The sequence below is a fragment of the Dipteris shenzhenensis genome, chromosome 24 (assembly GCF_047967505.1).
Source record: "Dipteris shenzhenensis isolate YYH24624 ecotype China chromosome 24, Dip_SZ_1.0, whole genome shotgun sequence".
NCBI lineage: Eukaryota > Viridiplantae > Streptophyta > Polypodiopsida > Gleicheniales > Dipteridaceae > Dipteris > Dipteris shenzhenensis.
Genome location: NC_141619.1, coordinates 11,055,907 through 11,081,849, shown reverse-complemented (window position 1 = coordinate 11,081,849; position 25,943 = coordinate 11,055,907). Strand labels below are relative to the sequence as shown.

The 25,943-nt window shown below is 45.6% G+C and overlaps 1 protein-coding gene across 2 annotated transcripts in view; it reads right to left on the bottom strand.

The window, feature by feature from the left end:
- Nucleotides 1-3,721: 3,721 nt before the first annotated feature.
- LOC147886212 (rRNA biogenesis RRP36-like protein) overlaps nt 3,722-25,943 on the bottom strand; it is a 42,135-nt gene continuing 19,913 nt past the window's right edge. The window contains exons 4-10 of one of the 2 annotated variants that reach the window (XM_087395685.1): nt 25,832-25,884; nt 14,548-14,602; nt 14,290-14,364; nt 4,398-4,515; nt 4,252-4,298; nt 4,021-4,125; nt 3,722-3,859 (exon numbers count right to left, since the gene is read on the bottom strand). In XM_087395685.1, the coding sequence (XP_087251811.1) occupies nt 4,027-4,125; nt 4,252-4,298; nt 4,398-4,515; nt 14,290-14,364; nt 14,548-14,602; nt 25,832-25,884 (447 nt within the window). In that variant the 3' untranslated portion in view covers nt 3,722-3,859; nt 4,021-4,026. Of the gene's footprint in view, nt 4,126-4,251; nt 4,299-4,397; nt 4,516-14,289; nt 14,365-14,547; nt 14,603-25,831; nt 25,885-25,943 lie in introns of both variants that reach the window. The other variant, XM_087395684.1, reaches the window with a different exon arrangement.

The window sequence follows — 25,943 nt, the reverse complement described above, 5'->3', positions numbered from 1 at the left end:
CTCACAACAGATGGTTAATGCTGCAGTGTTGTGTGAAAGGAATTGATGTCTTTGTCATCTCTGTTTATGCTCCTAATTCAACTTCAGAAAGGAGGGAGTTATGGGAATCTCTACAATACCCAGATGGCAATTGTATATAATAATGGGTGACTTCAATATGGTAGAGAGCAAAGCAAATAGATGGAAGGGGATGGGCACATGCATCAGAGGATCTGCTTGGGAAGATTGTAAAGAGCACTGGCAGATGGTTGATGTCAGTAATAATAACAAAGAGTTCACTTGGTCTGTTCAAGAGGTTTTGGAAAATATAGAATCTGTCAAGTCGAGCCTCCCTTCTGTGCTCCCCTATCTGACTTGGACATCAAAGGTTAAGTGCATATATTGCCAGACACAAGCTCTCTTGATGTATTTCAGATGATCATGCAAAGCTTTCCCCTTTTCTTCAAAGAAGATCTACCGCAACTGATGAACCCCTTCCCTCTTCCCCAAGATCACAACACCTCATGCCTCTACAAGCAAGGCTCCCTCTACTTTTGCTGTTGCTGGTCCCATACAGCCTACTTCTACTTTTGGGTGCCTCTCCATCAATTCCCCTTCTATGGCTGTTGACCCATCCAAACAGCCTCAAGCTACCTTTGTAGGAGTCAAAACTCAGATCCATGGCTCTGACTGGCCCTTCTGCTCATATTACTCCTATCCATGCTGATCTTACCCAACTGTCATCCATGTCTATTGACCCTCTCCAGGGCCTTTCTTCTGCTCATGGACATTCTATTGACACTACTGTTGCCCAAGGAGACTCTTCAAACACCTTTGCTACTACTACCTCAAATTTCAAGGAAGATACCTCCAGCTTTTCATTTCATCCTTGAAATGTCTTCTTTAGGAGTTTATACTTTTGTTGATCTTCAGGATGTAAGGGCTCTTTTAGCCACAACAGACAATTCAAATCATAATTTTATAAAATGTTTTTTTTGTGGATTTTGGCTGAAGGAATTACCACATGTCTCTATGCACAAGATTGCTTTTAGGAGCAGATTTAGTTACTATGAGTTTTTGGTAATGCCGTTTGGGCTTACCAATGCTCCGGCTACATTTGTCATGCAAATGAAGGATTTACTATGTCTAAACATTGAAAAGTTTATAGTTTACAACAAAAGTCTTGTTGAACATAGAGCACATTTGAGAAACATTTCAGTACCTTGACACAAGCTAGTTTCAATGTAAATAAAAAGAAACTATTAAGCTAGAAAATATGGGTTTCATTATAACTACTGACTGGGTAGAGACGATGGCGAAAACTTTAGTGTGGTCCACACCTATAAATGTGACAGTCATTCTTATGATTTGTATGCTCCTATAGAAGACATATCAAATCTTATTTGGGTATTGTCTCTCCATTGGTTGCGTTGACCTCAGACAAGGTACCTTACGTTTGGGAAAAGAATCAACAACTATGATAGGACACTTGATAAACAAAATGGTTTTTCCTAGAAACCAATGCAAGTGGCATAGCAGTAGGAGTGGACTGTTACAAGAAGAGAAGCCAATTGCCATTGAAAGCATTAAGCTTTACCTTCTCAATCGGCCAACTCATGAACATAAGTTGTATGCCAATCCATGATTTGAAACTATACAGACATTATTTATATGGTGCAGAGTTTTGTGTCGAAGATGACCATGATATTCTAAAATACTTTTTGTAAACAACCTTATTTAAGTGGTTGCCAAGCAAGGTGGGCAAAATTCATTTAGGAACTCATGTAGGGATTCCATAAGGAGACTCGGAAGAATAAAAATAATGAAATTGTCTTGCATTGTTTGGCCTAAGGCTATTGTAATAAACCCCAAGATTACAGATGAACCGCCATCTAAGGAAGGCCATACATAAGCAAGATATAGCATAGATGATGGTATGCTTAAAAGAAATGGGAAGAGAGTAGTGCCCAATTGATATGATCTATGGTAGAAGATCGTCCATCAATGCCATGATAGCCCATGTGCTGAACCTCCGAGTGTTGAAAAGACATATGAGCTCATAAAGCGTGATTTCTTTTTGCCAAGAGTTGAAAAAGCATATTCATAAATATGTCTCAGAATGTTTTTCATGTCACGTTGCCTATCTCCAATGTGCATGTGTCTATCTTAAAGCAATTTTTGCAACTAACTAATTCATTAATTAATGAAATTATTATGTTACAAGAAAAAAAGGAAAATGCAACATGCAAGATAATAAGAATCCTAGACCAAGAAAAATTATTGTTCAAAGCGGAAAGAGGCCTACAAGGCTATTTGCTTGCCATGGTCTTCCTCTATCTAAGGCTTTTTGGGAATGCAATTACCAAATATGGAGAAAACATTCCCAAATTTCACCATCAAAGATTTTGTTTAAGAGGGAAGAAATATTATGTGCCAATTAGAATGTAGCATTACCTTGGATGGATCAATGACATAAGGTCCTTAGAGAGACCGATGGTAATGTATATAAATGTAAATATATGATTGTTATGTTGTGCTAAAAGGGACTGGCCAAGGATTTAGTTATTAACGTCTTTGGTGACTAGAAGGCTCTAAGACCTTCATACCCATTAATGTTGGTTATATGCACGTAAGGGTAATAGCCTAGCATCATTGCTTAAATGGGAAGAAAATCGAAGTCAAGGCAAACCATAGAACTCTCAAAACACTTTCTCACGTAGCCCAACTTACTAAACAAACAAATCAGATGAATTCCCTTTGGTGCAACCAACGACTAACATTGAGTTTAAGACAAGCAAAGAGAAATGAGTGCAAATGCCGTCCCAAAACGGATGCTTGCACATAGATTGTCAATCTATCTCCTAAAATTGGCCACTAGTTTGATTATGAATACATATAGAATCTAACCGCAATCACCACATTTTCAACTTTGCAAGATCCACCATGCCACAATCATCAAATTCAAGCTACTTAAAGAATTATTACGGTTTCGAAATACAATTTACCGAGTCCCAATCCCATTTCATAAAATGTTGCGATTAATGCTTCTCGAATGGCACAACATTGGAATGTCACATAAATCTACAATCAAGTTAAACAAATTTCAAAGATATCTAGTGTAGTATGCCTCGCCCTCAAAATGCTTACCATGCCAACAAAACAAAGCGGAGACTAAGGATAACAAGCTTCCGACTGGCTTGTTGTCACTAGCATGACTTCCAAAGGAAATATTGCAATGGATTTCATTACAGGCGGCCAACTATTGACAAAGGGATGGAAAAAAATTAAATTGGTGCCGGTTTATTCCGTGCCAAGACACTGAGTGAACATCTTCAGTTTCTCGACACTTGTTGACATGGTTGACCTAGAAATTGTCAATGATGAGGGTGCAAAGTTTATGGGTCATTTTGGCAAGAATTGTTCCTTATCGCTCCCACTACAGCAAGCCATACTAAGGGTTTCGCACTACCATCTGCACCCTTGGCCTTCAGTCAACAATTCATTTCGGAAGCTTCTTCATTACCCATTCCCTTCAGAACACACACAGCCCTTAAAGATTTCATTTCAAGATCTATTTAATTCCTCTAACAATCCTTAGAAAGACCAATGTACAATACTGTACAGTTTCATTAATTTGATGATCTCAATCATTCACTGCAAAAACGTACATACCTAGAGTATATCTTTCAAACAAGAACAGAACACAATTATCCAATTTCGTTAGTGGTCGTACATGAAGCTGTGTAAATTAAGAGCATTGCTGCTCCTATAACTGGACAAATCAGCTTCAAAGGCAGCACCTAAATGCCTTTGCTAACTATGGATCGAACAAAATACATTCCTGGATCTTCTGGTACACGTTGATCTTTGCTTGCATATTCTGGTATTAGGAAAAAAGGGCATCAACATTGAGCTGTTACCAAATAAAATTGAACTTCAGAGCCCAAAGGTAGTCCCAGATTCTAAGAATCATTCACACAGTCCAGCAAAAGAGGTTATCAATAAGGTATATGTCTATGGTCCTTTACAGAATTCACCTACATCCTGCTAAGAAACGTAAGGCCGTCGATAAGGGATATATCTGTGATCCTTTGCAGCCTTCTTTTTCCTTCTCTTAGCAAGAAATGCATCAAGCTTCCCACTTGCCTGCAGTTTCCAAAAGAAAGATTGACTCCTAACAGTAAAATTAAAATGCAATGAAAAGACACAAAACCATGAAACCCATTCTGAAAACATAACCAAAATTCAGATTATTCTTCCCTATAGGCCCACCTTAAGCTCCTTATACTTTTCCACCATGTCTTGTTTCCGTACTTCCGCTGTAAAAAGAATGGCATAGTCAACTTTAGCCCAATTTCTTATTAAAAGATAGCCATTGAGACTTGTATAAAAAATCCTGAGCAGCCAAGGATACATACACTTTTTGGGATAGAAAGGCCTCTTTCCCATTTTAACAGCTTGCTTCTCTTTTGCTCTTTGCTCCATTGCTCTTCCAGACTTCTTGCGTCGCTGCTCCTCATCTTTTAGTTGTGTATCCTAATAAAACCAAAGTCTCAACATGCATTGTTGAGTGTATGTCCTAAATCTTTTTCAAGCATGTGCACCTGAAAAGCATTTATTATGCTAGGAAATGTGCAATAGATTTAGCCTAATAAGAAGTATGTGATGCTCTATTGCATTATATTAATGAACTAGGCCCCCCTGCCATCTAGACCACTGCATATAATGTGACACTCCTAGTGATCTGCCATGCTCATTCAATATAGATGGTATTGGGATTTATTCAGTGGGCCAGTAGTGCTTAGAAAGTGCCAAAAGCTATTTGGCATCTAGTGCTTAGCAAACATCAGTTAGATGTAGTAGATTTAGCTTTCAAATTTTTAGTCTACATCGTAAATGTACATTCAAGCATGTGGACCTCAAAAACTTTTATTATGCTTGGAAATATGCAACAAATTTAGCCGGTAATTTTTGTTGGGTGAGCAGAGGCAGATAGTAGAGAGGATTTCTAGAATCGTTGTCTTAGTTGAGACGTCTTTGCAAAGTAGTAAATAGTTTTGAGACATTTGGCATTTGATGAGGAAGTGTAGCACATGCATATTTTATACATAATACAAATATCAATATAGTGCTTAAAGTGACAAATTATGATACTTAGCCTTTGCCATTAAGTCATGACTTACACAGCATGCATGGCGCTTCAATATCTATGATTCTATGATCTATAATTCATGAACAATGATTCAAGAATACTATTGCTGTAGGCAAACTCTACCGTCGGAAAGTAGCGCTTACACAACTATGGATGATCATAAACATAAAAGCGCATTGATTCCACCAAGCCTTTACTTGCAACTTCCCTTTGTCTATGCCCCTCTAGGTGGTGAATTCCAACTTCATTGCCAAAAATTACTTGTGAACTTGTAATCTCATTTCAAAAACGGTTGATTGGGGTACGCCATGATGAACAACTATACGCTTAATGTCGCTGCTACTGTTGCTCTTAATTCTTCTTGCAAGGAAAGAAATAAGCTTGCTTGCTGAACCTATCAATCACTTCCCTAGATCATATCATGTTCTTGTAGCGAGCTGGGAAAACTTGTGACGAAGTCTCCCATGGTGCCTCGGTAAGGGCTGAAGTAGCCCTTGAGGCTTCAAGCAGTCATGCCTTGCCTTTTGACAAATAGGACAAGACGGAAGACATCTTTTCTGATCTATGGCCAATAGAAATACCTTTCCAACTATCTTAAATCCCATGACTACTCTACCCATGCACACAATTACATTAGTGAGCCTAATGCACATCCTAGGTTTGCTAGGCTCATAACTTGATCCAAGCCAAAGTCTCCCATGGTGCCTCGGTAAGGGCTGAAGTAGCCCTTGAGGCTTCAAGCAGTCATGCCTTGCCTTTTGACAAATAGGACAAGACGGAAGACATCTTTTCTGATCTATGGCCAATAGAAATACCTTTCCAACTATCTTAAATCCCATGACTACTCTACCCATGCACACAATTACATTAGTGAGCCTAATGCACATCCTAGGTTTGCTAGGCTCATAACTTGATCCAAGCGACTCAGGCTTTACCCAAACTGAAGCCATCCTTTAGATCTCGATGTGCCTTATCTAATATGTATGCAAGTGATCAAGGTGCTAAACCTAACACTCAAAATATTAACCAGCACACTATGTTGGAGATAGCACACATGGTAATCATTCATAGTAAGATCTCTAAACTGTGAATAACCATGCGCACAAGAACTGTATAAGATAGCTGGCCGAGGTGTGGAGTCTCATCATAAGAACTCACACAAAGACAAATCACATGTGTGTTCTGTCAGGAGGATGTGAATTCTAACGTAATTGAATTTACGCTTGGATACCTTGGACCTTGGTGGCACGGGAATCTCGGTACGTGTATCGGGCTCGGGGAATTAATTCCTAGTGATCCCAGGCAAATCATGCACATGTTGGTGTATTAATTGTGCCTTGGGTAGTTTTCTGGTGATCCAAAAGAGTGGTAAAAATCCCTTTCGCTAAAAATAGCTCCAAGAGCCACATTTGGCTAGCTGGCTTGGAAAGCAAGCAGAAAAGGCGAAATTTGCTTTGAGGCTTGTTTCTGGACCACAGAATAATAGGGAGAGGCAAATCACAGGCAGGAAGAGTGCTCCAAGGGTATTCTATTACATCACCTTGCTTATTTCCGACTACCAAGGTAGTGTGTGGGGCTGCCAAGGCTGTGTGTGGGCTGTTGGTGGGCTGCCAAGGCTGCCAAAAGGTCAAAAACGAATTTCGTTTTTGTGCCAAGACCCTCCATATGAGTTCGTCTTTTGCTGATTTCTTGGCCTGGTAGCTGGGCGATTTGGCTTTGGGGCTATGCAGGTGCATCTGGAGTGTGCCAGGTCAAGGACGAATTGACCAGTGGCAGTTTTGGGCTGTTTCGGAGCTCCTACAAACTCGACGAGTTGCTTTATGGGCCTTCTGGGCTGTGGTTTTGCTGATTGGTCCGTCTATTGCTGATTTCTAACAGAGACCAAGCTATGGATGCCGTGGTTGGTCTGTTGTTGGGATTTTGGGCTGACTTCAAGCTAGGGCTACTTTCCAAGTGATTGTGCGGTGAGATTATTCACAATTGGTTAGCTAGGGTGCCTTGCTGCACATTGAAATCCACTGGTTGTTAGTCGAGGGGAACCGTAATAGCCAAGGGGCTGAGTGCTGACCTTGCTTTCCATGGGATTGATGCCGTAACAGCTAGGTAGGGCTGAGATTGCTGGGTGATTTCCACTACGGGAGCTGGGGGCAGGTTGCCAAAAAGGTTTTGTTTCTGCTGTGAGTGTTTTGCCAGTGGCCCCACCCTTAATTTATCGTAGGCCGATCACATGGTTCCGTTGCCGGGACATCAACCAACTTTCCTAAGAGGTGAGCACGTGGCCATGTTGGGGAAGCAAGTATTACCGGCTGAGTTATTAATTACAGCAGGGTAAATCACAGGAATCATGGCACACAGTGGTACTCAAGTGAGTAATGATTGGGAGGATGATGACCCACAATAGGGTGATTAAGTCTTTGGTGAAGAGCAATCTATTCAAGAAGGACATGCTGCAAGTGATCAACATGCGGACGAGCAGCCGGAATTGAATCAACCTGGCTCTCATATGTCATTATCAAAGATGTCAAAGCAAGGAGGTGATGAGGCAGATGGTTACAATGATGGGAGCCTTGACTCAACTTACCCAGAATCCACGCTTCGCGGAATTTATGCAAGGCCCGTCCAAGGCCATCAAAGGAAAAAGGGTCTAAGGGTGATCAGAAAGCATCTTCGTTGGTAAGCTGCTAGAGTTTGATAACCAACGATGGCAGAGAAGATAGGGTTATCTCCACCTCTCATGCTTCCCCCACTACCGCCGCCAAAGACAGCGACTCCACTAGCAGAGAACTAGAGTTTCCTGGGGCAAGGCCCAATCATGAGACGAACGCTAACATCACTCAAGATGTAGACATGCAAGAGCTATCACGACACAAGACTGTTGAGCCGGATCTAGCAAATTTACCTGGCTTTACCTACATTTGGAAGAAAAGAGCATGCAAAGCTTTCAGGGAGGTACAGCTCACGAGGGACTCTGGAGGTGGCTAGCGGATTTCAAATCTTCCCCAGACAACTTTTCATTCTTTCAGCAAGATACGAATAGAATACAAAACGCAAAAAGTTGTCTTTTGTGGCTCAAACTTTGAAGCACCCGACCATCCAACATTTTGTCAAGCAGGCCGAGAAAGGAAAGATCCTCTGGAGATGCAGCAAGGGTGTCGTCCAAGGAGACGACTAAAGTCTATTTAAAAAAGCGTCGGCCCCAAAGCAATCGGCATGGGAATAGCTCACCCCAAGAGCCAGGAAGATCTTCCACGAACCCACCACGAACAACTCAGCAGAAGCAAGAGTCGAAGATACTAAGAAAGCTCGAACGGACAATGGCTCCTATCAAAGGTAAGCTCCCGACACTAAAGGTCCATAACAGTGTTCTCAACGAAACCACCAAGTGGCTTTGCTCCTACACAGTTGTTGGGTACATCCACGGCCCTCGACCACCAGCTATGTTTCTAGAAGGTTGGGTTAGGAACTTCTGGTCGTGCAAAGGTCTCAATGTCACTAGCATACGTTTCCTCAAGAATGGGTATATAGCTTTTTGAGAAGCCGGAGATGGTAATAGAGATAGTCAAAAAGGACACCTAGACTATTAGACGTCAACCCTTATCTGTCCAACTGTGCCAACAGGAACGTTATCCGCAGTTCTGCGTTGTGGTCCATTTGGATTTCAAGATGCGCATAAGTTTTTAACGACAATCATGTGGATGCTACAAACTATTTTCTAAATGTATGTTTGAAACCACGAGCGAAGTGGCAATTTGTAGAGAATTATCCAAATTCAGACCCAGCTTTAGGTATACTATAAGAAAGAAGATAACTCAGCAAAAGAAAAGAACACGCTATAGGCTCAAGTTCATATCCTTGAAGAGAACGAGGAAAAGGAAAGAGAGGAGATGCGAAGATAGTCGCAGAACACTACGACAGCCAAGAACCTCAGCCAATCTTTCCCACTCATGATTTCGTCCCCTCTCCCACCAGGGCTTCTGTAGCAGCACCTTCACTCGTTCCTCTTGCGCCCCTGCCTGCTTCAAGTACCAAGGGAAAAGATCTCTCTCGCCCCTCTCATACACTGCCTATGCCCCCATCCCAAGCCCAACAGGCTACCACTTCCCTATTGCCCCAGAAAGCTCACCACCCCCACTCACCTTCAAGAGACCCATCTCGTCATCAGCGAATACTGCAAGCGTGCCATTTAAGGTACACAATGAGAATATGTCAAGGGAACTCTTTCTCGAGTCCCTTCAGCGCTCCAAGAGAGCACATCCTGAGAAGGAACAGAAGCGCGGGCGCTCTTGTCCATACATGCACATCCCGGGTACTGTGTCTATATCAAGGTCATCACTCATGTGGTGCCAAATGAGGAGATAGTCTAACATGTTCTGTTCAACACTTATCCTTTTTAACTCAGTTCGACCTATTCTCAATGATAACTCCCTATGTTACTTCTCCCCGATAGTACTGGTTAGGGATAGAGAACTTTTGATGTAAAAACTTGTCTTTTTTAGACTTCATAATATAAACCCGCATTTTTTGGAGGAAAAAAACAAAAGAAAGCATCTTTGGGACCCATGCCACAGGATGGACAGCAGACCGCTGAGCAGATGGCACAGTTTGCTTCCACACAGCAGGCTATGCCAAGTTTTGGAGTTGGTTTGCAGGGCCCAAATTAGAATTTTCAGTTTGCAAATATGGGACAGCAAGCTTTACCTTATGCAGGTGCTCACACAAGATATTTTGGGGGAGGATCTATGTTTCAGGCTATGCTGGTCAAGCCGGAGGAGGCCCACGCGTATACGGTAACTATGCAATGGGTTTCCAACCAGGTATGCAAGGTATGTTAGGGAGTGTGCAGCCCATTTGATGTATGGTAATATTGGCATGCAGCCAAGGATGCAAGTAGGAATGCAAGGGATGATGGGAAACCCTACTGGTGTGCCAAATATGCTAAGTTCCGGGGCTGCCATGCCTAACGCAGCAATGGGTCGTGATAAAGCCAACCAAAATGTCAGTAATCCTGCTCTGATTCCTTTGTTGAAACACCATGTGTATGATAGTTTGACTCCGACAAGGAAAGCTAAGGATTTTAAAGAGGGAGGCTCAGCTATCGAATTTGAGACCTTTAATGGTGTACAGGCTTGATTGAAAGCTCTTACCCTTTTGCAGAAATTTGATGCAGCCTACTCAGAAGGGAACTTTACGGAATCATCCAAGATTAGAAAGACTGCTACTTTCTTGAAAGGTAATGCATTGCAATGGTGAGCAAATCTTTTGTTGCAGAACAGTGCACCTACCTCTTGGATAGAGTTTAAACAGGTATTTTCAGCTTCCTAGTTGACCACTACTTTTGAGGTTGATGTTATGACAGCCTGGCATAACTTAAACGCAGCCAGCTGCCATAATCTCAAAGAATATAATAAGAAATTTTGGCAAGCACTGTTACCTGTTAGCTCATATTGGCATGTGCCACTGGTTGAGCACATTGAGAAATATTGTTGTGATTGCCTAAGGAGATCCATGATTATTGCACCAAAACACGGGTCACGAATAGGTCGCAGTTGATTGAAAATGCCACAAGTTACAACAACTGATGCCTTATTGCAAGGGAAGTCCAGTGGAAGATCCGTGATTATTGCACCAAAACATGGGTCACGAATATGTCGCAATTGATTGAAAATGCCACAAGTTACAACAGCTGATGCCTTATTGCAGGGGAAGTCCAGTGGATGCAAGGGTTCTAAGAAAGATGATGCAAAGAATTCTGGAAAGACTGGAACAGTGGTCCCAAGATCAAGTGGATCAGTCCGGAGAGCGGCAAGCTCTCAAGGATGCAAACAAATGCTTTCATGGCAAGGAAGAAGGGCATGTGGCTCACAACTGTCCTGACAGGAAAAGGAAGATCATAGAGATGATAAGGGTGATAAAAATGATCGTGGAAAAAAGCCGAAGCCTTCTGTGAGATTATTGCCGGATGTGATCAGTGAGAAGCCACAGGGAGAGGAGGCTGAGTTATGCCGTACTTGGAGTAAAGTGAGATCAAATATCTCTGATTTTCTTTGACCCAAGGGCTAAAGCTAATTTCATCTCCCCTGAACTTGCAGCTAAGCTCCAATTCGAGATGGGTCCCTTGTCTGAAGCCGGATTGACTAAACCCGAACTCACTACACCAGTGACTCCGATTGGGAAGCTGTGATTGCATATTCAGAGCCTGGTAGACAGCGAAAGTTTTACATTATGCCTTTGCATGATTGTGATGTTTTGTTGGGCATACCGTGGATACATAAGATGGATGCTGTCCTAGAAGCCCATAAGCGCAAAATTACAGTTAAGCATCGAGGGAAGACACACGTGCTTGATGCCAAATTGAAGGGAGAGTCAGTTCCTATTGTATCAGCTTCTGCCATTTCTAAAGTAATGAAAAATCATCTTTCTGCATACATGGTTTTTGCTCAAGAATCTAATCCAATTGATGAAAAGTCTACTATCTCTAAGTTGGATAAAGAGCGGGCTGCTTTTCTAAATCAATTGCTGATTGCTTTTCTGATGCTTTGCCTGGTGCACTTCCACCTGAGAGCCAAAGGATCACGGTATAGATACAGTGCCAGGCAATAGCCCGCCTAATAAGCCACCATACCGGGTCAGTGCGGCGCAGCAAGAAGAAATAATGAGTCACGTCAAAGATCTTTTAGAAAAGGGGCTGATTCATCCCAGTACATCCCCGTACTGCTCACCGATACTGCTTGTTGAGAAGAAGGATGGTTCTTGGCGTATGTGTATTGATTACCCCACCTTGAACAAGATCACCATTAAGAATCGCTTCCTGATCCCTAGGATTGACGATATTCTTGATAGGCTTGAGGGCTCAATGATATTCAGCTGCATCAATTTGAAAAGTGGCTATCATCAGATTTGGATACGCCCTAAAGATGTCTATAAGACAACATTCAAGACTACTTTTGGCTTATATAAGTTTTTGGTGATTCCCTTTGGGCTTACTAATGCTCCGGCCACATTTAATCGCATGATGGACAGGATTTTTCGGGAGCACACGTCTTTTGTTGGTACGTTCTTTGATGCTATGATTGTGTTCTCAAAGAATGAGGAGGAGCATAGGAAGCACTTGGCCATTGTATTTGCCGAGCTCAGGAAGCAAAAGTTGACTGTCACTCCAAAGAAAGGTGAATTCTTCATGAAGGAGATGCACTTTTTGGGACATATTGTTTCTAAAGATGGGGTACGCATGGATCTAGCTAAGGCAGAGGCAATCAGGAGTTAGCCCCACCCTAGAAACTTGCATGAGTTACAGAGCTTTCTTGGGCTATGTTCATATTATCGCCATTTCATTCGCCACTTTGTTGAGATTGCAGGTCCACTCCATGCTTTGCAGAAGAAGGAAACACCGTTTGTCTAGACTGAGAAGCAAAATGCCTCTTTTGAGACACTGAAAGAGAAGCTCACTTCAGATCTGGTGTTTGCCTAATTTACGTAAGGCTTTTCATGTTCAAGCAGATGCATGTGGCAAAAATGGTATTGGGGCGGTCCTGATGCAGGAAAAACGGGTTGTGGCTTATGAAAGTCGCATTTTACAGCCTCCGGAAAATCATTTGCAGATTTATGAGAAGGAAATGTTGGCTGTAATTCATGCCTTTCTACTTGCAAGCATTACCTATTGGGAGCTGATTTTACAGTGCATACTGATCATCAATCTTTAAGTTATTTCCTCACGCATTCCAAACTATCGGAGAAGCATATGCTATGGGCAAACTTCTTGTCTATGTTCCATTTCCACATTATTCATGTGGAAAGCAAGAAGAATGTGATTGGCTTTGTCCAGGAAGCCACAGGTATATGCCGTTTCTATTGCTTACATGTGAGTCTCTTGAAACCATTCCATGGTCCTCTTCCAGAGGATATGCTTGCTGAGGAACTACCATAGGTTGAAGAGATATCCTGATTCCTGAGTAGATCCTGTAGCATAAGGAAAGAAAAGTTCGAGGTAAAGTATCACGTTGCTACTTGGTGAGATTCAAGAACTCTTCTTCACTTCACGCGACGTGGTTGGAGGAGGGGGGGCTGGCAGATGTACCCCAAGTTTTGCAGCTTTATCTCGAAGCTTTTCAACTTGAGCCGACCTTGGTCGAGGCTCCTTCAAGTTCAGCAGGGCACAGGTCCAAAGTATTGAATAATACGCAAGAGAGGGGTAGTTCCTCCGCCCCTTTGTCGCGGACAAGCCCAAATGTCAAGAAGTCGCTTGGTGACACTATATGTTTCACCCGAGGTTCTAAGCTGATAGTATATCTGTCGTGGGACTTCTATGACCAGCATACTAGTCACTTGGATGTATTTTGCATTGATGTATGATTTGGTACTCATGGCTCTACTAATCATATGCGCAATGTTGGTTTTTGAAATGCATGTGAACATTTGTGAATCTGATCAATTCTCTTGTTCATGTATTTCAATCGTTGGCAATCGAGGTTGATTGCCTTCTGTCAAGAGGGGGTTATGTCACGAGGACGTGAATTCTAACGTATTTGAATTTACACGTGCTTTTTACTGATTTCTTGGCCTGGTAGCTGGTGCTTCTGGAGTGTGCCAAGTCAGGGGCAAATTGATCTGTGGCAGTTTTGGGCTCTTCCGGAGCTCCTACAGGCCGGATGAGTTGCTTTTTGGGCCTTTTGGGCTGTGCTTTTTTTGTCTTTTGCTAATTTCTAACAGAGATCAGGCTGTGGATGCCGTGCTTGGTCTGTGGCTGGGCTTTTGGGCTGATTCCAGGCTGGGACTACTTTCCAGGTGATTGTGCAGTGAGATTATTCACAATTGGTCAGCTAGGGTACCTTGCTGCGCATTGAAATCCACTGGTTGTTAGTCAAGGGCCACCGTAACAGCCAAGGGCTGAGTGCTAAGATTGCTGGGTGATTTCCACTGCGGATGCTGGGGGCAGGTTGCCAAAAAGGTTTTTGCTGGATGCCTACATGGTTTTGGATTGGCTGAGTTTGCTGGAAGCAGAGGCTATGCTATGTTTTATATATAGAGGACCGGCTGTATATGCACAGTACAAAAATGAAGAAAAAAATTTACATCTATGCACAAACTCATAGGCATTCCACGAACATTCAATCGTTATGTTGATAACAAAAAAGAGAAGGCCAAGTGCTTTGTTTACTCACAATCCAGCTTATATGTTTTCGAATCTCTTCACTGCCACTAGAAGCCTTATCTTTTTCCAATAATTTCTGAAGCCTCTGCCATAAACAACATTTGGTTACAAATGTGTTGCAGTCCCACCAATTTTCTCCAAAAACAAAAAAGGGCAGCAATCCTTCTCAAAAACCTTATGTATAAGAGCCTTTCCACCTAACACAAAAATTAGAACTATGTATGTCAACCATTAATAAAAGTTAGTACTCTTAAGAAGAATTGTTTACCTTCCGTTCAGCGGGAAGCTCCTCATCATAAAGAAAACTGTATGCTTTCTTAAACCTGTTCATGCAAAATGTCACTCTCTCTCTCTCTCTCTCTCTCTCTCTCTCTCTCTCTCTCATTTGACACTTGCCCAGATCTTCACACTCATGGCAGGAGGCATGGTCGATGGCCATGACTTCCATCATTTCTTTGGATCACAGACCCCTTAGGGAAGACGATGTTCCTCATATTTCATATTTTACATTTTGTATCTAGGCATTTTTGGTACTCTATTTCATTTCATTTTGTATCCAGGATTTTTGTAGCCATTTTTGGCATCTTAGCGGTATTACGATGAGGCCACCTAGTTGGCGCATCGTTGATGATGTATTTTCCTTTCGGATGATTTTGTGTCCCATAGGCCATGTATGGCCTTCCGTGGACCTTTAATAAAATTTCTTTCTTCTTTCTCTCTCTCTCTCTCTCTCTCTCTCTCTCTCTCTCTCTCTCTCTCTCGCTCTGCCTCCCAGCCCCCCCGCTTACTGCTGTCGGGCCTCTCCCAGACCAAGCACCATCGCCGCTGCTGCTGCTGCTGTCGTGCCATCACTCTGCTGCTGCTGTCCATTGTGCCCAAGCTCCCCTTGGGGCTCTTGCTGCCGTCAGGCCTCCGCCAGGCCAAGTGCCTAGACCGCGTCATTGCTGCGGGCTCCCTCCACCAGCCACCGTCTTGCACCAGGGCTCCAGGGCCCCCCGTGAGCTCTACTGTCTGCGCCAGGGACTCCAGGCCCCCCCAGAAGCTGCTGCTGTCTGCGCCAGGGACTCCAGGCCCTCCCTCGAACTGTTGTACCTACACTAAGGGCCCCTAACCCCCCCGTGAGCTACTGCCTGTGCAAAGGCCTGTATACGCCTTCATGAATCTGCACCAGGGCCTTCAGCCCCCGTGAGATACATAGGGCTGTGTTAGCCCCTCAACTCCCACCCACAAGAGCCTCAGAATATCTGCACAAAACAGAAAGGAGAAAGTAAAGATGATCGGTCACATTTGACAAGGGGCTGAAGGACCTGCAAACAGAAATAAAGGGACGGAAATCAGATCAACAAACATGGGTTCCAAGTGAAGAGATTCAAGGCTGCAAGAAGGAGCTAATACATCAAAACTCAACAAGGCGTTGTAGAAGACACATGGGGCAAACAAGCCCTAGACAATGCCATGGTAGCCCTCTCATCATCAGGACAGCTCACAAAGCGACAAATGAGGTATTGGTCTGCCTCAACAAAATATGCCTTGCATTAATTGAGAGGACCAACAGTTTGCAGGCCACCAATGTGGCTTTGATGGCTGAGAAGGCTCATGTAGATAAGACGCTCAATGAATTCAAGAAGCAAGGAGGAAAAGTACAGGAGGAATGGAGGAAATAAAAGGCAAAGCGTGAAGAGTGGGAAAAGAGAAAGAAGGATGGGAAACCGAGAGAACCAACCTCCAAGACAAGGTACATGCATTAGGGACTGAACTACAGCAAATGAGAGACATGCAAGTGACCTCAGAAGGGGGCTGCAAAGCCATGAGGAACTTAGAGCAGAAAATGCAACCCTCAAGAGAGAGATGGCTGCCATGCAGGCCACAATGAATGGCAAACATGCAGAAATTACACAACAGATTACTAAAGGGAACGAGGAGATGCTTGAATGGACAGCAGTGGTTAAAAGGGAACAACAGCCCCTAAGAAGGAATTCATTTCTGAGGCTCTCAGGAGGAGAAAAGGAGGACAAGCAAAGCTCTAGGACAAAAATATACTTGGATGATGACCTCACTCTCCTACAGCAGGAACATAGGAGGGAGGGAATGGTACGAGTAATGGCAGTAAGAGAAGCAGGAAAGTGGGCTGCCTACAGAGATGGCAAAGTGATCATCAGAGAAAGAGTAGACAGAGGGGGAGAAAGAGGATGGGGAATCATGACGGTGTTGAACCCAATGGACGTGTGTACACACCAGACTGAAAATAGCAGTATGGAATTGTAATGGCACACTATGGTCTGACCCGGGAGGTCTCTCGGAGACATACAGTAATAGAGATATGATCTTCTATACTGAGACACATGAGAGCCCAGAGAGAGGGCTGCCCACGGTAACAAGATACACCTGGGAGTCAGCTCACAGGAGGGAGTTGAGGAGAGATAGCGGAGTACGAGGCTCCGGAGGGGTGGTTGTCCTTTTCAAGTCACACTTGAGACCACTCATATTTGTGGTCCGAAGAGAGGAGCATGCACGACACATGTGGATACGCATTCAGCTTCCAGATGCCCGACCCATCTTCTTTGCAGTGTGTTACTTCCCTCCAGACACGTCATCCTATGCACGAGAGGTCACTACAGACGGACACGGCCCATATGAGAAGATTCAGGTCCCAAGATGACATCAAAGAGTTCTCCAGACACGGAGACACCCTCCTACTAGGGGATTTCAATGCACGGATAGGAAATAAGCAAGTTGTCTTGCTTGACTTCACTGATGACAAAGGTCCATATATAGTCCCTGAGCTAGATGCAATTGAGCTCGGGATATTGAGACACTCTACAGATGCCCCACCGATGACGGGATATGGACGACATCTGCTTGAGTTAGGGACAGTCCACGACCTGATCACTTACAATGGCCTTCAAAGATGGCCATCATCTAGAGAACTCACCTGCTTCCCACATGGTGGTGGATCTAGTACAGAGGACTATCCACAAGGCCCACTAGATTTTGTCTCCCAGATACACGACTTTGTCATACCTCCCCCCCCCACTTGGAGCTGACCACTCATACTTCGCCTTCCATATCTCTGTCACTATGCCAACCACAGGGAGACCCCCCCCCACACCTGCACGCATCCAGATCCACTTTGATCATACCCTTGACCCAGTGTACATGAGTCACTCAGCCAAGGGGCTCCCGGCTCTATTTGGAGATGATGTAGACCTCGCCAAGCGCCTCCGACACCCTTGTCTCTGTGGTACATGATGTTGCTACTAGATCATTTCCCACGACTTGACCCATGCGGGTCCGAGATGGGAAGATGTCCCAAAACCCTTGGTTCAATGACGAGTGCAGAGGTGAGAGCCCACCTGAAACAAGAGCGAGCTCTGGGTCATCTGACACCACCCAAGACACATAGGATCTTTCGATGATTGACACGTCGTAAGAGGCAAGCCTCCCTCACACATAGGATGGACGAGATTGTCAGATCTTTTCGAGGAGGAGACCCAACCATTGGTTGGGGGTTTCTATCGGAGGAGAAGCCACCTATTCCCATCACCGATCCACATGTGTGGCACACGTATGCATGTTCCCTCTATGATGCCCAAATGCAAACACCACCGGATATGTCCTCTATGCCCAGGCCCACCACTTGCCACTTATTCACCACACAGAACGTATAGGCAGCACTTCGCAGATTACACAATCGAAGAGCTCATGAGATAGTACAAGCAGAGTTCGCCATGACACCACTACACACTGATGCCATCTTTCTTGAACCTTTGAACTTTGAGCTTTTCCATCATCAGAGTCTGGGACTTACCCAGTGAAGACTACCGATGCTGGTCTGGAGTCATCCATACGACTAGCTAAGAGCGAGGCGAACACTTGGTATGCACGTATATCCACCTGGTTTGCCAGACACGAGATTCAAATGGGCAAGCTCCCTCCCTTTCAATACAATATGGCCCCCTGAGTCGATTCCACGAGATGAGATTAACCATTTCATATGGTTAGACCTCCTCTAGCTCCATACATCTCGGGCTTGGGGGGGGGGGGATCAAGAGCTCCCCACCAAGACTCAATTCTACCGAGACCATTTCTTGCGAGTCTCGGAGGATGGATTCATCATCAGACCCCAATATCTCGAGGACAAGAGAGTTACACGCACTAAGAATTGCCATTGGGCGGATGTGGGTTTCATCCCATCAGCTAAGGATTTAGACAAGGAGAGCAGTACGTAACCCAGAGAGCATGTTATGGACACTAGGAGAGATTGAGACAAAGGAGCACTTTCTCTTCACTTGCCCAGCCTACTATGAGATCCGCGGATGATACCACTGTCTTTATCCGGATGGGAGTGGGTTCGTCGGCCCACTATCACGATTGATTCACTTCCATGACCAAGTCTGCATTGGGCTCTATCTACTTGAGATGCGCCGCCACCACAAGAAGACCTTGCTACGACAGATTAGGCAACAAGAGGGGACCAGACCATAAGATACAGAGGCTAACCAGATACAACGGCATGTCACAGATTTATATGCATTTGAGTCAGCTCCCGAACAATGGGGTGGAGGAGATGCTAGCTGATATGCGGGCAATATGGATTGCTGAGAGAGGATTGCAGAGGCTACCCGTGACACGGAGAGCCACCAGAGCACACTTGATTGAGGTCCAACCTATCACAGCTTTCCTCAGAGGAGATCACCCAAGACAAGGGGTCACTCTGAACATAGCTCAGTGGGTATAGAGTTCAAGGAGACCATGCCCTCCTCCGCCACCACAACATGAGAGGACCAGACAAACGCAAATTCGAGACATCTTCGCCACTCATAGATGAGCCACCACAGTGCCGGGTTTCAGATTCTAAGTTATAGTTCCAACTCCAACTCTTTTCTTCCTACTTCAGATAGCACATGATATGATATGATACGACATGCTTTGTATTCGATTTTTGCTTGAGCTATTGAGCTCCTTATTTCAGCATAGTATAGTACTCAACAAGGGCCTTAGCGCGCCCATTGCTCCAGCTCTTTGTGGCTTCTATGAGTTTTTTCCTTTTTTGATGTTTTTCGCACTTTGTTCCATAGGCCCGCGATGCCTCCTGCAGACCTCTCTCTCTCTCTCTCTCTCTCTCTCTCTCTCTCTCTCTCTCTCTCTCTCTCTCTCTCTCTCTCTCTCTCTCTCTCTCTCTCTCTCTCCTCCGCTCAGCCTCTTGCTCCACCCCTAGCCTCTCCGCTTAGCCTCCTCCTAGTCTCCCCGCCCCTAGCCTCTCAGCCCCTCCTAGTCTCTCCGCCCCTAGCCTCTCAGCCCTCGCCGCCTGCAACTCCCTACCCACCTAGCCTCGCCGCCTGCAGCTCCCTCCCTACCCGCCTAGCCTCGCTGCCTGCAACTCCCTACCCGCCTAGCCTCGCCTGCAGCTCCCTCCCCGCCTAGCTTCCCTCCCCGTCTAGCCTCGCCACCTGCAGCTCCCTCCCGCGCCCGCTCCCTCCTCCTTCCGCTGCCTCTTCCGACCCTCCGCTCCTGCTGCTTCCCCCCCTGCCTGCAGCTCCTTCGCCCACTGCCTCCCCACCTGCAGCCCCTCCGCCCGCTGCCTTCTCTCCCCCGCTTCTACTCCACCCTCCCTCTCTGCTCACATTGCCTTGCCATCGCGCTTGCTCACAATGCCTTGCCATCGCACCAGCACACTGCTCCATCTTGGAGGACCTTTCAACCTTTGACCCCAGCGCTCTACCATAATGAAGGACAAAGGGGGATGAGGATAGGGCTCACTTAGGCGGGAGACCCTTCAGTCCAGATATACATACGCGAGGAGATGGGGAAGGGGAACGGTGACAAGGGAAAAACACAAAAGCAACTCAACTTGGAGGACTTCAACAAACGCAGCAACCGGAGTGGTTTGACAGTGGACAACACCGCGGCCCAGAAAAAGGGGCCCACCCGAAGCCCATGTCGATCACCACAGCCTCGACCACTATGATTACCACCACCACTTTGCCACCATCATCCACATCTGCCTCATCATCTATGCCACCTCTCCCCTCTCCCTCTCCTGCATCATCATCACAGACCTCCTCTCCAGTAGCCCCATCACTAGCCCCATCAACCACGGCTCCACAGTACTTCTCCCTTGTATCCCCTCTATCTCTCAATCAACCACCCTTCATCGCCTCGTCCCGCCTCGCTACTCCTACACACCACTCCCCCGCCCAGATCACGTTGTCCCCACCCTCAGTACAACCTCAACAGCCCACCTTCATTCCAGCCCCTCTCGAGATCCAGTTCCCACCCGGACCAAGATATCTTAGGCTCCCACCAGATGCTTGGGACTCCCTATTGGCTAAGATACACAACATCCGGGCCCGTCAGGCAAATCTGACACATTACACTCAGGAGCAGGCCCGCTACACCTAGCAGCAGGCCCACATTATACACGAGCAAGGCACCCTTATCTAGGGGCTCAGACACGACATCACACAGCTCCGAGAGGAGCTCGAGACCCTAAGAGCAGCGCCTGGAGGGACCCCAATCACATAGATGGAGGCACAAGAGCCGAGGGAGCTTAGTGAAGCTGAGTTTCTACAGAGATTACTGTCTTCGTATTTCGGAGGAGGGATTCATCACACCACCAGGGTACACTGAGCTTCATATGCCTCACTCACTAAGGATCCCCATCGGACAGTTTCGCATATCATCACATCACCTCCGCATAGAGAGCGGCAGAGTAGAGGGGATTCCTAGGGAGCATCGCTTATGCATATTGTGCGACTATCAAGAGGTTGAGTCGAAGGAGCATTTTGTTTTCAGGTGCCCAGTGTACTACGAGATCCGAGGTCGCTACCACTGTCTCTTCAGAGACAGCTCCGAGCTCCTTTCCAGATTCCTCGCCTACCCAGATCAGAGATGCCTTGCAGCCTTCATTCACGAGGGGGTCCGACACAGAGAGTACTTACTCAGGCGACAGGGCTTGACCACATCATCAGACACCTCTCAGAGCAGGATCATAGAGTTCTTCCCATCAAGTGACATTGATCGTCCAGTCTCCAACCACAGACGTGACAGAGACTCCGACCCGACGACCATAGCACGACACACAGAGACATCAAGGGGACACACAGATCACTCCGGGGGACCTCCCGTCATTGTTTAGACCCGAGATATGTCCCACGGGAGTCACGGTGGCTCTGGTCTTGCGTCGAGCCTCGTCTAGGAGACCAAGACGCATGGCACCCCTTGACGGGCGCCAGCGTCCCATCACCAACTATGCACCAACCAGGGCGACATGACATACGGAGGATTCCGCTCTGCTCCAATCCTTTTCTTTTCATTGTTACATCTAGATGTATTTGATTATGTATGATCAGACTTAGGATTCAGCACGGGTGATGATGCTCGTTTCAGTAGCCCCACCCTTACTCTTATTTGTATCAGGTTTTCTTTCAGTCTCATAGACCCATCAGTCTTTCTAAGACTCTAATAAAATTTCTTTCTTTCTTTTCTCTCTCTCTCTCTCTCTTTCTCTCTCTCTCTCTCTCTATATATATATATATATATATGTATGTATATATAATGAAGCTATTTGTTTGGAGTTCCACGCACCTGGACTGTTAACACTATCTCATCCATCCACAAGGCAAGGAATCCCATGAGCCCGGAGAACTACAGCACCACTATGATCGGACATGTCATGTCCAAGATTTATGCATCAGTGCTTGATTTTGAGGTTAATCGATTTGCAGAGTGCCGAGGACTTAGAGCAACTGGACAGGCTGGATTCCAACGCGATCATGGGACCATGGATCACATTCTCACACTCAAGTGTATCATGGAGGAGGCGAAGGCACGGAAGCAGAGGGTATATTGTTGCTTTGTGGATTTCCACAAAGCCTTTGATACGGTTCGGAGAGCCCGCCTCCTCCGACGCCTACAAGATTTGAGGTATGACCAAGAGATCATTTGGGCCGTCATGGCACTTTACGAGAGGGTCTCAGGCAGAGTCCGAGAAGGGTTGGGATGGATAGATGAGATCATGAGCACTATTGGGGTCAAACAAAGGTGTCCTTTATCACCCACACCGGTTGGCCTCTACATTGACGAGCTTGAGACAGTTATGGTGACGCTGGGGTGGGATGGATGCTCTCTAGTTGGCACACTGATCCGGATATTGCTATAAGCAGATGACGTGGCACTTTTGTCTTAATCAGTAGAGGGCCTCCAAAGACAAGTTGATGCACTACAGACTACAGTCCTTTCGTAAGTCCCATGATTTGAAGGTCAACCTTGATAAAACCAAGGTCATGATCTTCAATGCATTTCGAGCTCTTATGCACCGAGAGCAGGTCACGTTTAACGGGTCACCTATTGAGATTGTTTCGTCATATACATACCTTGGGGTTGTCTTCTCTGGACCTATCTTCACTATGAGACCCACAATGCAAACCTGCGTGAGTAAGGGATACGCTTCATTGGCCAGATTAGAGAGGCAGTGCTCCCGCTACACTTTCAAGATCCGCGGACCAAGGGATTGATATTTGACTCCTTGGTCTGTCCAACGAGGATGTACAACAGCCGTAGTTGGAAGCTGGATCTGTCACATATAGAGTAGGCTCGTGTGGAACGGCTACAGGTTCTTATGCTATCGCGGATGATCTGCGGTAAGCCATTCATCCCTCACTAGATCATTCAGGCTGAGTTTAGGTCGTCCCCACTACAGGCAGATGCAGTATTTCAGGTTATCACCTACCTATACCGGGTCAAGGGGTACGGGGGTTGCACTTCTAGGCACAGCAGATTACCATGGCTAGCATTGTCCTCTTCTCTGGCACTATCAGCAGCAAGTGACCAGAGATGCTGGTATGCACGCACAGAGAGATGGTTTGAGCGACTGGGGCTCCACATGGATAGACTCCCTCCCTTCCAATATAGCATTGACGCGTTGCTCTCTCCTCTCTTGTCACACAAGGTCAACCAGGTCATCCGCGAGAATCTTTTACAGCTACACACATTCCAAACCTGGTTGGGACCGAGCGAGCTTCCAATGAAGCTCAGCTTCCACAGGGATCATTGTTTACATATCACACATTGACTCACGAGGACAAACGCAGATCCACTTACCCACTCGCTGAGGATCTCTATTGGGGAGTTTCCGGTCTCTTCACATAGATTGCGATCTTGGCATGAGTACGTTTATGCATACATATGTACGTATAACTATATGTATTTATGTATGTATGTCCATACATACATACATATGTGTATGTACGTACATACGTACACACATGCTGAATTTCACAAATGTATGTATGCACATACATGCACATGTGTCTGAGCATTGAGTTTGCAATTATGACTGTTTGTAACCGATTGGTTTCTACTTATAATACAAGTACTATTGTTTGCATCTTTGGTGTTTGTTCAAGTATGTGCCATGCTTGTATTATGCTACACACGCTTGTTCACCCGTCTTCATACGTGTCGGTGATCTGAATGTGAGGAAGCACAGCGTCCGCCGTAGTCCCTATGATCAATGCTAGGGCGTGGGCATCGCTATCTTCCCAAGCTTTGAGCTCCTCTCCATCTACTGGTATGAGTATTTCTCCCTTGTTGTCCACCATATCCTCCGGCTTCGCCTCAGCTCCCGTTGTCACTTTCCACAGTTTTCGAGCCACTAAATGACTCCGAATCTTCACCTTCCAGAAAGGGTAGTTTGCCCCATCCAATTTCTCAGACTCTCCAAAGTTAGGGATGTTGAATGAAAGAAATCTGGGGAGGAGGAAGAGAGAGAAGGGGCTGAAGAGGCTTTTGACATCGACATCTGTGCTTCTAAACCACACTGCAAAATCGAACAAACTCAACCTTCTGTAGAACAAAACTCCTTACGCACCTAACTAAACCTGAATCACCCTCCATCTCGCAAGGGCACTGTCCTCCAGTCGTGGAAGTTCATTCCCAAGAGCTTCTAAATCAAGGTCGTCCTTCAGCAAGGTCCCTACCTTCAGGCTCCCACACTTGTGAGCCTCCTACTTGGGCTCTGATACCATGTTAGAAATCGACCAATAGAGGGTACACACAGCGGAAGACTGATAGAATAGCCCAGGAGCTCACACAGTGTGTGTGGGGAGTGGAATCACAAACTTCTTAAACTTATGTGCATCAAATAGATGTGCAAACTCATCAATAGAAAATGATCCAGCTAGATATAGAAGCTACCAAAAGAATATATATTTCCGTCCAAAGCTATGGACACAATACAAAAGAGAGAGAGATCCAAAGTCCCACCAAAGCGTGGTCCTTTGATCTTACCACCAAGTACTTCTACTATCTGCCGGATATCTCAAGACTTGAGCCCGCACCTTAAGCATATGTAGACTCTCTGTCCAGACCTCAGCTCCTTGCTGCCCTTGTAGACATCCTAGGGTTCATCCCTGTATGGAGCTAAGTCTGCAGCACCTTTGCTCTTCCTTTGCCTCCTGGATGTACGCCCAAGGAAGGGGCTCTGGCTGCTCCTTCTGCTTCCCTGTGCACTGACCTGCAGGATACAAAATGAGGCCCAGGGCCTCTCCTTTTATAAGCCCCAAGGGGGCTCAAAACTGACCAACTTGAAGCGGCCTCCTGGCCGACTTTGCCTGTCCACCAACAGACCCCACAGCTCCCCATTTATGGAGCTGTGGGCTGCCATTTTGGGGCTGTGTGCTGGCCGACTTTTGTTGGCCAGCCAACCAACCTGCTAGCCCTATATAAAGGGCAGGGTACTGCCTTATTTCCTTATGCAGGGGCCAGTCCATTGGCCAGCCCATAACCAGGCCTGGTTGGCTGGCTATACCCAGCCCAACCAGCCTATCTACACAGGCCGACCCTGCTGCTGCACACCTGCCTTCATTGCACCATATCCAGAGCATGTTGCAGGCCATGTGCCTGCCCACAAACCTCTCCAAATAGCTCGCCATATAGGCTTCTGTACCCCAGGATACCCCACCATCTTGTTGCTCATCAGAATCCTCTTGCCAGGGCAGATCCAAGGCATGCTGCCCCCGCCATCTCTCCTGCACAAAGGCAACATCTGTTGCAGCCACTTTGATGCCTCCCGGTACATAATCTCTCTTCCTTGTTGTGACGTGCTGCCCATGTGGTAGCCCCCTCTCTTTCTTTTCTTTTGGGCAGAACCTGCCCTAGGTCTCCCTCCCCCACGCTCTCCTCATATGGGGGCTTACAGAGGGGGAGGTGACCTTTCCAACAGTTTTGTGACTCCAGAAATATCCAGATACTATATATACTTCTACCAATGGTATGAATATTGCATTGCATTGCTCTATACAAACCTGACAAGAAGCAAACATTATACATCTTTGCCACCATAGTGGAACAGAGGCCATAGTGGACTGTTTCATGCCCTTGTTTCAGTTTCAATTAAATCAGGTTTTTCTTTGTTAAGGCAAGGAAAAATACCATTGATAATCCATCTTTCTAAAGTCAATAATCGTCAATAATCTGAAAAGGTAATATGTGCTAACTCGTAACTATCCAGAACCATCATAAGTACAATGTGGAGGTTTTTGGCTTCTTACCTTGACTCCTCGTAGTTTCCGCATAAGGATTCAAACCTTGGATCTCTAAAGACCTGTCTGAAACAAAAGTGTAATCAAAAGAATCTCCAAACATGGTGTTTCTAAGAGCATA